The following is a 13409-nucleotide window of genomic DNA, read 5'->3' on the forward strand; positions in this document are numbered from 1 at the left end:
CACCTACTGTAACTCGCTCACTCACCGACTCCATCAACATGCCACAAAATAATACCTCACCTTACTTTCTCCTCAGCCCTCCCGTCCACTGCATCCCCCTCATCTCCCACCCTTTTCCCCCATTTAATTGCCAAGTAGAATGTGTGTGAGCGCTGTCTTTTTTTGTTCTTCTCCTTGGACAGAGGCCTCCACTAATGACTAATGTCACCATTGGTAATAATGATATATTCTAAAGACATACAATCTTACTGCCTTACTACTAATAGCAACTTTGAGGACTCAAAGTACAATCATCCATTGCAGTAGTGGTAATAGTAAAGTTTTGTTCTGGAAAAGAGGAGTGGATCCAGGAGGGATGAGGGAGCTCCAGTGTTTCTCAGTTTCTTTTCCGCAGGCTGCACTCTCACTCTTTTTACTCTCTTTGGCACTGGCTCGCTTAACCGTTGCAGCATCAAAACTGCTATGACCATATTTGCATGATGCAAGATTCATATCAACACATGCTTTTAATAGAGTAATTGTAAACTTCAGAAAACAATGTTTGTTATTTTGCAAGTAGGGTTATGTCTTAAGATGGACTATTATGCCACCTGGTGGTCAGAACATGTAATATTCACAATTGAATTCCAACAATTCCCAATAATAGATTGGGATAGATTTGCATGAATAGCTATTTTGCATTCCTTCATATTGCATTAAGCTTGTAAAATGCTACAGAAAATTACATTTGACATTTTTTCAAACATTGTTTGCAAGCAGTCATTTGTGATGTGCATCATTTTTAACCCTATTTGTTTTGCAGGACGTAATACATTTGTTGTTTTCAACGATTTTGTCTCAAACATCTTTGTCCAACAGTTGTCTGCATGTGTTGTTTATTGTCTTGTCTTCATGAGTGTCTGTTCGAGGGACTATACGTTTACAAACTTATCAGACATATTGTTTGAGAACAATGAAAAGTGTGTGCGTAGGTGTGCACGCCTTTTTAGAGGAGGTTGTATCTCCAAAGTGGGGGTTGGATTGCCCATTCCCTTGTTTTTGCTGCAGGAACCACCCTTACCATGCTTCAGTTTCAAACAATGCCATCCCAGTCCAACCCTTTTCCCCCCATTTCATATTTTGAGTTTTACATTTATTCCAAGCTGCCCCATTCCCATATTTAGATAATACATGCTACTTGTCATTCATTCATTTCATTAATTATCCTGGCAATGCATTGTGGGCCATCTACTCCTCAGTGGGCTCTTGGAATAACTGGAGGCTCTCTTTTACAGTGTAATTCTGTATTTGTTTAATGGGATGTGGTTGGATTGGAAAGGCCGTGGCGAGCTGGCTTATTGTCACCCCCCACCAGGGCGCCAAAAAACTAAACTTGTGTTGATTTTTCTCGAGGAGTCCGTATGAGGGAGAGGGTCGGGATGAGGGGAGCAGGTGAGATACAGACCAGAAACCCCGCTCCTCCCTTTGCCTGCCAATCAGTAGACTGGTTCCAATGCAGTAGATTAACTTTAAGCTGGGAGAGGGGGGCGCTGAGCTGGGATTTAACTGGGTGGTGATGGTGACAAATCAGGTTGGGAGATTAGTTGAGAGTGTGGAGGTGATCCCGCATGGTTGAATGAGTGAAGGGGAAATCATTGCCTTCCTGTACTCAAATGTGTATTTGTGTGTGTCACAGAAGATGCTACATGCACACAAACACACACAGGAGTACTTATGTTTTTGTTTTTTTTGTCTTCATACATTTCCTTATCACCCCCCTCTTCCAATTAATGCTTCCTCCAATTTTCCAATAATTCTATCACGTCTCCTCATCCCTCTCCTCTTGCCTTTTTATCCCATTTGCCTTCCTTCACCCTGCCGCCCATCCAGGTCCATGCTGAGCAGCACGGTCGACAAGTCAGAGAAGACGTCTGGTGGCGTTCTCTCCTCCTCTTCCAACAATGATGAGAATAACTCCTCACCAGGATCTGGGAACACTGGTATGTTAGGATTTATTCCTTAAGCTTCCTTCTACCACAAGTGAGGACAGCCCTCGCATTTCAGCAAGCATTTGACAATGTATATTTTTGAAGGCACAACACAACACTATAAGATGAAATATTGGATATACTTTGCAGCATTGATTCTCAACTGGTTGGTTGCAACCCTGTTTTCAATAGGTCGCTGGTCTTTGCCTGGGATAAAAGCTAATCTTTTTGTGCTTTTATCCCAAAGGAGATTTTTTATTTTGTGTGGTGTCGTCTTGAAACTGTTAGAACCTGTATTTATAGAAGATGACCAATAAATGTTATTGGCATCTGCTATTTGAACATGGTGAAACGCAGGTATGGCTGCCTATGTGAAATAGGGATTTTCCTCCATAGAGAAAAGAAACCTAAATGTGTTGTGTAGCTGTCAAGGCATGAAGATGTCTTGTGACCGCAAGCTGAACTAGAGCTAAGCCTCTCTCAGCTCCATACCTGTCAACCTTTACAGTTTTCCTAGGAAACTATCATTTTTTGCCCTTCTTCCTGTCACCCTCTCGTTCAAGTTTCTGATTAAAAAGCTACTTAATATGTGTTGACCAACTGAGTTAACCAAAAGAAAATTTACATTTGTACCTTTAAATCATGTTTTAATGTTTAGTTTTTTTTTGTTTATTTGAAGTTGAGTCAGATCAACTACTCTTTGAATTTTCTTGAAAATAGTTTACCTCTTATTCATGTCCATTGAACTGCTCAGCTATACCAACCATGTACCAGTGATGTGCAGTGTCCTGTACGTCAGGTGAGGCATTTATACCTTAGGCTTGTGTTAAACTTTAAATTAATATGTTCTAATCGATGTTAAAGAAAAACACTTTTTTGCCAAGCATCCACCATCCTTATGTGAGTCGAGAACACACATCTTTCTCTTTGAGGTGCATTCTAAATAGTCAAAAACTCCTAGTACGAGGCGGCTAACTATTCAGCAGGGTTTCCCCGACATGATCATCGCCCATTGGCAGAGCAAAATTTAAGCTGCCACACCTTAAAAATGTGTTTAAAAATATATATATATTGTGTAAATGGATATATATAGCCTATTATTTACGGACCATTGACTAGTGATGCAACGACAATTCTGCCACTGAAAAAAGCCTTTGACCACCGAAACAGCACTGCTGAAACAGAATTTTGTGATGATGTAAGCAAGACACGCCACTGCCTGGAACAAGGTATAGTATGCGTTGTGGAAGTACTCTAATATATCCGAGATATACCCACAGACAATGATCTACAAAATATGCAATGTGCAAATACTAAGAGGAGAATGGCGCTCTTTCAAGAAAAAAGTTCAGCGAGAGTAGCAACGCAAAGCAAGTATGACGTCAGGCTCGCTGCAGCTTTCGCCGTTCATTGCGGAAATCGAGCAAGACAAGAGTCTCTAAAGAGTGTAAATGTACTATAAGAAAAAAAGTATGTGTATATGGTAATTCTAGATCATGCACATTATATGATGTCATATTGACCACGCCCCTATCGTTACAAGTATATCGGCAATCTGGAGGAAACCTTGATGCAAGTAATGGGAAGTCACTTATTCCGCCTAAAAAATACATCCAAAAACCAACAATGTCTTATATACAGTACATGCTGTAAGTATGTATATAATGTAGGAACAGGCACATTCATTTATTAAATGTAATATGTACAGTATTTTGATCATTTTAGGCATTGTCATTACTTCTTTCCTGGGTGCATTGATTTCACAGAGCGCATCCGTCAGCAACAGCCGCTGCATAGTGAGCATGTTGTGTTCTATCACTAATCATGGCTGAATTTATGAGAGGCTTGTAGCGTTACTAATTCTAAACATTTCAACTAAAAACATTAAACAGGTACACAGTCCGCTCTCACTCGAATGCCAAGTGATGGGATATTTGTATCTTTCAGCATAAGACTTGGGCTCTCTTTGAGCTCGTAATTTCTGCACACTCTTCACTCCTCAGATAGAAATTGTGCATTTGCTGAGTCTTGCTAGCGATGTTGTTGGGTTTTATGCTGCGTTCCATTTGTTGAGAGCATACAATGCTTCAGTGGGCCTGAATTTATACGTAACGTGTCGCATTTCAAAGTTGACCAACTTCTCGGCTTGGTGCCACAGTCTTTCACTGTACAGGTGAGATGGATGGTTTATAACCGTTTCTAAACTCAGAGACGATAAAGCAGTGGCTGGAGAAGCAATGTGATCAAGGTGATGTGTCACTAGCACTTTTTTACCAATTAGAATGCACAGAAAAAAGAAATACATGTTTTTTTTATCTCACACAAGTATTGTGGAGGATGGGCAAATGAAAAAAAAATGATGTTCCCCTTTAACACAGGTTGCTCATTAAGAGTATATCATCATTAAGAGTATTATCCATCCATTTTCTACCCCTTGTCCATCTCAGGGCCGTGGGTGTGCTGGAGCATATCTCAGCTGCACTTTTAATTTAGCATTGAATTATCTTTCTTGTGTCTGACTTGATGCTGACTAGCTGGCGTGTGGAAATGTTCATGTAGTTAAATAAAGTAAAAAAAGAATAAGAGGTGGCAACAAGCACCTGCTAGCTCACATACAGTACACCTCCCTTCATGATGACCTGGTGGGGTGACTCAGAGTACTACAACACCTCTCAGTATGAGTGTTTTGTATTAATTGTCCAATTGGCAAGAATAATAATATTGAACGCAAAAAATACAATAAAGAGGCTGTAGATTGTGCAGTGAGAAAAAGTAATTGTGTAAAGATGGTTTTGCAAACATATTTCCGATAACACTCAGACACTCTTCAGCTTGCTTGGGCACTATAAAAAGAGAAGAGATGCTGTCCAATGCCTTGTCTGCTTCGTACCCTGTACAGTGTAGTTAGATCTAGGCGCAGTGCACGGAAACTTTCACTTGCGTTCTAAGCAGGGGTGAAACCGGGGACCCTAAATATGCCCTGTATTTGATCAGGACATGTTGTGACTTTTACTTAAGGAAAAAAATTAAAACCATTGTAATTACTTATACATTTAGGGCAAATAGTAATATTTATTTAGTTACATTATTACTCGTTTTTTTTCATTTTCATTACCTGCCATGTACTAAAAACCTTTTGACACTTCCTGCTATAATAATTTAAAGTTTGTGGTCAAAGTCTGTTGTTCCCGAAATGGTCAGAAGTAACCGATGTCAAAGTACATAAGACTTCTAGCCACAGGCTAATTTGCAACCCTCGTCCCTGGTTAGCCTTTTACAGAAAAGTTGAGAAAGGTGAAAAACACATACAAAAGGATGAAGGCAAGTACAAAATAAAAATACATTAAAAATAATTGGTCCCCTACATCCAGTTCTCGTGCTCACACTTCCGATTCTCTTAAAGCCACTTTTTCAGTTTTGTGCAGAAAAGTTTAATGTCCGACTCCAGTGGCAACTTTAGTGCTGCCACACTATTTTGCACTACTTTGAATTCAAACTGCTTTGTCGTTTTATTAAATATAAGACATTTGAGAAATGTTTTCGTTGAAAAATGTCCTCAATTTGTTGCCAATGAGATGGGATGGGATACCAGTTCAGAACCACTGCTTCAAGAGTAGTCAGGGTAGAGCTTGTGTAACGGTGCATATTTACTATCCACAAAAAATGTTTCAACAAATAGCTGGTAACACAAATGAGTTGCAGTAATGATGTTTTCCCTACAATCAAGCATGGCGGTGGTAGTGTCATTGTCTGGGGCTGCATGAGTGCTGTCAGCAGTGGGGAAGCTGCAGTTAATTGAGAGAAATCATGAAAATTGTGAAGCAGAAACTGCGCTGCGTAGCAGTTTTCAGACATGATAAGGAGCCCAAACATACCTCCAAGATGCCAAGTGCATTGCTGGTGAAGGTGAAGGTGATGAAGTGGCCTAGTATGTTTCCACCAGATCAGAGCCCAACTAAGCAACTGCAGGGCATCCTCGAGCAGAAGGAAGGAAGGTGGATGAGAGCGAGGTGTCTTTAACATTCACCAGTGATGTCATCATGGAGGAGTGAAATAGGATTCTAGTAACATGTGCCGCTCCGGAGGGTATTTTAGGTTGGAGGTTCAACAAACTCATGGGAAACTTGAGTGTCAGAAACGAGTGAACAGCTGATTTGAGTTAGTGAAAACATACAAAATATACCAACTATAGCAAACAAATAGCTTATTTGTAATTAACTTATGATAATGATAATGCTTTGGATTTATATAGCGTCTTTATCTAGTGACCCGGAGCACTTCACACTGGGAACCTGTTATTCGTTTACTCCACATTCACACATTGGTGGTGTTAAGATAGCCTACTGTGTAGCCACATCTGCTTTGGGGTAGACTGACCGAAGCATTAAACATTTGTTGACATTCATGTACCAGCATAGGGGTAGTGCCTTGCCCAAAGACACAAAAGTGACTGGGATGAAGATAGCGGGGTTTGAACCACCAACCTCCTTGGAAAATCTACTCATCTTGCGCCACTTAAATAAGGAAGAGAATCCTGACATAGTTTGTTTTCATATTTTGTCATCTCCCAAACTATTTGTTCAATTGTTAAATATTTGGTGTCAATTTCCCTGTTGTTAATCGCCATGCTCTGTTTGAACTCCTTCACCTGGTGAAAAACCTCACCAACCCAAACAGGGGATGAATATGTCCACATGTGTGTCCTCAGACTTTTCTTCCTCCATGGAAGGCGTGTCAATGCAATTAAGAAGCGCTTCAAAGTATTCTTCCCACACCTGATTATACCCTCAGTTGAGGTCAGCTGGCATTCGTCCCCACTGCAAAGGGTGTGGACAGCAGGAGACGGTATCCCCTTTCTGAGATTGCGGATACAGAGTCAATCATAGACCAGCGGCCGAGAGTGTCCTGGTGCCAGTTGCACTTACGTTAGAACATGTTTGCTATGGACAAGCTGAAATGAGCGTAGAAGTTCAATAACATAACACAGCACATATTCATATATCAGAGAGGCGGTTCTTCCCAACCACGCCTGCCTAAGGCAACTTGGGCTCTGAAGTTTGGCAATGGAACTAAGGAGTAATCAGTGGGGATGCTCTCTGGCATGCCGTGGATGTGCTACAAGAAAGCAGGGCACTCTAAACTGCTGCTTGTCAGGACCTTTTCCCCGACCCAAAGGTGTAGGGAATTAACCCTCTTGTCACCTCTCCTTTATGGCAACTCGAGCCCCTCTCAAGGAGTTTGGTTCCAGAAAAGGACAATGTCCCAGTTATTATTTTTCTTAACTTTAACAAGCTTTGTTTGTTTGGTATTTTATTTTGAAAACAAGCATTATTTATGTTGCAATTCCAATTATTTAAAATTGTTTATTCTAGAAATGTCCCTAGCTATTTACTTACTGTTAGTTACACACTTTAGAGCAGACGATCCTGGGTTTGATCCCCGGGTTTGGGGTCTTTCCATGTTCCATGTTTCCCCGTGACTGCGTGGGTTCCCTCCGGGTACTCTGGCTTCCTCCCACCTCCAAAGACATGCACCTGGGGATAGGTTGATTGGCAACACTAAATTGGCCCTAGTGTGTGAGTGTGATTGTTTGTCTATCTGTGTTGGTCCTGCCATGAGGTGGCGACTTGTCCAGGTTGTACTACGCCTTCCGCCCGAATGAAGCTGAGATAGGCTCCAGTGCCCCCCGCGACCATGAAAGGGACAAGCGGTTGAAAATGGATGGATGGATGGATGTTTGTCTGGTATGTCTACCAAACATGAGGCAGACTCATCTAGTGGCAGTGTGTCAAAGAAAAGTAAAATGAGTGAAGTTCGATATCTGTAATGTTCGAAGTGGAGAAATAATTGGCTACATGCGTGGTCTTAACAATTAAAGGCTGCGTCATCCATCATGAAAAACAAAGATGATATCCTCGAGCAATTAGCCTGTCTCCCTCTCCTTTGCAACGTCCTTGCCAGTGTGCAAGACAGCCCTTTTTTGAGTGTTTCATTAAAATGTTTCATTTCATCTTTGTTTATTTTGAGTGACGCAGGTGTTAATTTGGGTATAATTTCAGTCTTTCTTTAAAGTCTTCTTTAAAACCGTCTCAGTGGCCTTGTGGTTAGAGTGTCCGCCCTGAGATCAGTAGGTCGTGAGTTCAAACCCCGGCCGAGTCATACCAAAGACTATAAAAATGGGACCCATTACCTCCCTGCTTGGCACTCAGCATCAAGGGTGGGAATTGGGGGTTAAATCACCAAAATGATTCCCGAGCGCGGCCACTGCTGCTGCTCTCTGCTCCCCTCACCTTCCAGGGGGTGGAATAAGGGCATGGGTCAAACGCAGAGAGTAATTTCACCACAACTAGTGTGTGTGTGACTATCAGTGGTACTTTAACTTTAACTTTAAGTCGACTTGCTATCACAGTTGTAGGAACCGACTCCTTCGCAGGCCGAGGAACAATTAAATTACCGTATTTTTCGGACTATAAGTCGCAGTTTTTTTCCTAGTTTGGCCGGGGGTGCGACTTATACTCAGGAGCGACTTATGTGTGAAATTATTAACACATTACCGTAAAATATCAAATAATATTATTTAGCTTATTCACGTAAGAGACTAGACGTATAAGATTTTATCGGATTTAGCGATTAGGAGTGACAGATTGTTTGGTAAACGTATAGCATGTTTTATATGTTATAGTTATTTGAATGACTCTTACCATAATGTGTTACGTTAACATACCAGGCACGTTCTCAGTTGGTTATTTATGCGTCATATAACGTACACTTATTCAGCCTGTTGTTCACTATTCTTTATTTATTTTAAATTGCTTTTCAAATGTCTGTTCTTGGTGTTGGGTTTTATCAAATAAATTTCCCCAAAGAATGCGACTTATACTCTATATATGTTTTTTTCCTTCTTTATTATGCATTTTCTGCCGGTGCGACTTATACTCCGGAGCGATTTATACTCCGAAAAATACGGTACTCCTTTTCTCACCACTCCTCCTTTTGTCTCCGCAGGCGGCACAGGCACCCCCCCAGCCATTGCCAACCAGAAGGACTCGGCCAAGCCCCGCTCGCTGCGCTTCACCTGGTCCATGAAGACCACGTCGTCCATGGAGCCCACGGAGATGATGCGCGAGATCCGCAAGGTGCTGGATTCCAACAGCTGCGAGTACGAGCTGCGCGAGCGCTACATGCTGCTGTGCGTGTCAGGTAACCCGGCCCGCGATGACTTCGTCCAGTGGGAGATGGAGGTGTGCAAGCTGCCGCGGCTCTCCCTCAACGGCGTGCGCTTCAAGCGGATCTCGGGCACGTCCATCGCCTTCAAGAACATTGCGTCAAAGATTGCCAACGAGCTCAAGCTGTGAGCATCCCGTGGGGGGGACTGGGTGGGAGGGCTTTAGGGTCTGAGTGCGCGGCTGTGCTGGAGCTTGACAGCTTGGAATGACATGATTGTCCCACAATGCGTTGAAGTAGGGCCATCCCTGAGCTTTTCTTTCTTGATCTTTTCTTCCCAGACGGTTGGAACTCTTGATGTGAAGTACTTACAAATCGGCATCTTCTTCTTTCCCTTATTTGTTTTTTCCAAATATTTCCGCCACTTTCTGCTTTTCTCTGCATGTCGGATCTGCTCCTGTTCGATCACCTCGGGCACTCCTGTCACTTCCTTGCTATTTATTCGCTGCACAGATCTGTTCTAGGGAGGGAAGCGGTCTTGGAGAGCAAGGATTGACTTCATGATGGAATGTGGAGCCTTGTTTTCTGGAGTTGTTCCCATTCTCCAAAATGGATCCATGGACTCGCAACCGAGCCATGCCCTCAGACAAAAATGGCTTTGTTGATCTTGATGATAGAAAGGATGCCTCATTCATCACCAGCCCTGAACTGAACCGTGTTACACACACACACACACACACACACACACACACACACACACACACACACACACACACACACACACACACACACACACACACACACACACACACACACACACACACACACACACACACACACACACACACACCACCTCCAGCACAGTCACCTCCATCCTTTCCCCCCTGCTCATGAGTCAGGTCAGACCAGGCCAGTTAGACTTGATGTTGTCACTCATCTTGCAGTATAACACTTCTTTTAAAAGACGAAAAAAGTGTATTTCCCTTTTAAGGCTTTTATAAAAAAACAAACAAATGCACTGGAAAAGAGGGTCAATGTCTAACCTCCCTACCGAACTGATTCTGCCTCTCATTCGTCTGGTCCCAAAGAGTGAACACACACGCTCGCACGCACACTCACGAGTGTGTATTTAAAAAGTCAAAGAGAAAAAGAAAAAAAAAACATCAAACGAATGTTGAATTACTCTCCTGCTTTTGATTTGATAATATATTTTTATGTTTTAATAATTTGGGATTTGTAAAATGTGTTATTTTTCTGTGGAGTGGGCGGGAGGGGATCATATCATTGCTGCCTTTTGACACGTTTATCATCCACACAGTGTATTGGGTTCCACACAAACCCCCAAGTTGAGGATATGTTAATGTTAATATTGATGGTGGTGGTGATGACTGCTGCTTGTTCATTTTAGGCCTTTTTTTGTCTGCTTTATCACTTTTTTTTTAACATCTCTGTTTTTTTTTTTTTTAAACGGCCTCATTAGTCCATAATGGCTCAGCACACTAAAACATTTCCCCCCTTCTCACATCGGAGCACATGTTCAAAAAAAGTTATTTTTTGTTTCTCACTTCTTGCCTCCAGCTTGTTGAAGCAGCAGAAAAAACACACAGGTGTTGGAGATGTGGATTTAATGAAGGGGGCAAGGCTACACATTTTTCTTCTAAACATGATGACACTGTTTATTTCCCTTATATGTCTTTTTTTCTTTAAAGGTTGATCATTGCATTAAGGTGCTGGGTATTGGATTCTAATGATTATTCTGGCTGTTGCTGTTATATTATCTCTTTCAGGGTTTTTCTTTTGATTTTATCTCGCATTTCTTTGTTGTTGTATTTTTGTTTAACATTGCTGTAATTTACGTTGATTTTAAATGTTTTGAGCAAACTGTAACTGTAGTGGTGGGTTTTTGGGGCCGGGTTGGGTTTTGAAGCTCCTGAAAATGTATTTTTTTTTTTTTTTTTGTGCAAAGTCTAAATGATGAAAAATTACAATGATAGTAATAAAACAATGATATAATGATAGCTTGCATCTGAGATCTATCATATGTGAAGCGAGACAAATGGAGTAATACCTACACTTGTGTCATTAAATTATACACTAATTATATTTACGACAGAAAAGTTAAAATTAATATTTTCCATGCTCAAAAGACGAAAACCTTTTGTTTGGCAGGTTGGTGGCCACCTTCTGTAAAAAACGAAAATTGGAAACCGCTGAAACACACACTTGCATTAGAAAGAGTTTCAATTTCAACAAAAATGTTCTCAGGATAATAATTTATACAGCTTACTATAAATAGGCACTTTTAATGCCTACACCACGCAGAAATGGAAATGTGCTTTTTATTTTCCAGCAACTCTTTCTGTTCGGCCAAATGTTTACCGAATGAGGGTTGAGGTATTTGTTTTATCTGTTGCAAACTTTTCTTTTTCTTTTTTCTTTCTTTTTTTTTTTTTTTTTACTAAGTACCACCTCAGAAAACACTTTGCTTTTCCAAGTACCACCATAATGACCAACATTACAATACAGTAGCATAGCAGGCCTAAGTATTCGTTAAAAACAATGCAGGGGTTTTATTCAGCAAGTATATTTAATATTTTTGGCCATTGTAACATTACACAAACAACAATGAAACGCCATATACAGTACATATATAGACTTCCTCAGCGTGCCACTAGATAGAGCCCGCGTATACTGCACGGGATGGATTACATAGCTGTCAACATTGGGACATGATAACAGGGGACATTATACACTGCTCTGTAGTGTGTCAGTCTACCTACTCCCACATCCATCCATCCATTTTCTACCGCTTGTCCCTTTTGGGGTAGCTGGAGCCTATCTCAGCTGCATTCGGACAAGTCGCCACCTCATCACAGGGCCCTACTCCTCCAACCAGACTCTAATAGGCCTACCCTTACTCTTGAAACTTTAAAAGTAAATCTAAGACTTGAAATATTATTGTCAATTATCCATACATGCATCAAGACATACAGAAGAATCATGCACAAGAAATCTCAAATCACTTCCAGTTAAACACTTACAAACTATAATTAGGTATTAAGAATCTGATCGGCCTACCTACCTAGCCTAAATGAAAGGATAAAAGGGTGCATATGTTTTTTAATAAAATACATGTGTATATACAGGTATATATGTATGTGCTTATATATATATATATATATATATATATATATATATATATATATATATATATATATATATATATATATATATATATATATATATATATATATATATATATATATATATATATATATATGTACATATGTATATATAATATACACATACATGTGTACATATATATATATATATATATATATGTGTGTGTGTATGTACATATGTGTATATATATATATATATATATATATATATATATATATATATATATATATATATATATATGTACATATGTTTATGTATATACTGTATGTATGTGCATATGTATATGTACATATATATATATATATATGTGTGTACATATATATGTACATATGTATGTATATATATATGTATATGTACATATGTGTATATGTATATATTTGTACAGTACATATATATATATATATATATATATACACATTTGTGTGTGTATATATATATATATATATATATATATATATATATATATATATACATTTGTGTGTATTAATGTATATACAAGTATTTATTTGTTTATATTTATGTATATACAAGTGTATATATGATATAATCTGATGGGTTCCCACTTCTCTGTGAGCGCTTTGAGTATCTAACAATAGAAAAGCGCGATATAAAATCTAATCCATTATTATTATTATTATTATTATTATATATGTGTATACTATATTTATATATGAGTACATTTATGTATATACAGTCAGTGCTGAAATCAGTGTATCCCAGCACCTTATAAATTATATTCCCTTGAGCAACACAATGAATTTCCAGAATAACAAATGCTTTAACTGAGCCATAACTATCACTCATCTAACATCTTTGATAGTCAGCATGATTTTGTAAATATCCACTTTTTTTATTAATATCCTGAAGTTTAACATACTTAACCATTTTAAAATAATTAAAACATAAATTTAAAAAATATTACGAATGTCCAGCCAGGACCAAGGTTCGATCCCGTTGAGTCAAGCTTCACCCTGCAAAAATTAACCACGTCCGCCACGGAGCTACCGGATAAGCTTTTATATTAAGTGCCTTCTCATTCAATCATTTACATTTTAATGTGCTTCTTCACGCAAAAGTGTTTTCCGACGACATCCT

At 39.6% G+C, this 13409-nt stretch overlaps 1 protein-coding gene across 13 annotated transcripts in view; it reads left to right on the top strand.

Moving 5' to 3' along the window:
• Positions 1-9978, top strand: part of mark2b (MAP/microtubule affinity-regulating kinase 2b) — a 100469-nt gene extending 90491 nt beyond the window's left edge. For 9 of the 13 annotated variants that reach the window (XM_062066034.1, XM_062066033.1, XM_062066030.1 and 6 more), the window contains 3 exons: positions 1393-1431; positions 1870-1979; positions 8973-9978. In XM_062066034.1, coding sequence (XP_061922018.1) covers positions 1393-1431; positions 1870-1979; positions 8973-9322 — 499 coding nt within the window. In that variant the 3' untranslated portion in view covers positions 9323-9978. The remainder of the gene's footprint in view (positions 1-1392; positions 1432-1869; positions 1980-8972) is intronic. The other 4 variants (XM_062066024.1, XM_062066027.1, XM_062066029.1 and 1 more) reach the window with 2 other exon arrangements.
• Positions 9979-13409: the final 3431 nt, after the last annotated feature.

The sequence above is a fragment of the Entelurus aequoreus genome, linkage group LG12 (assembly GCF_033978785.1).
Source record: "Entelurus aequoreus isolate RoL-2023_Sb linkage group LG12, RoL_Eaeq_v1.1, whole genome shotgun sequence".
In the NCBI taxonomy this organism is placed as follows: domain Eukaryota; kingdom Metazoa; phylum Chordata; class Actinopteri; order Syngnathiformes; family Syngnathidae; genus Entelurus; species Entelurus aequoreus.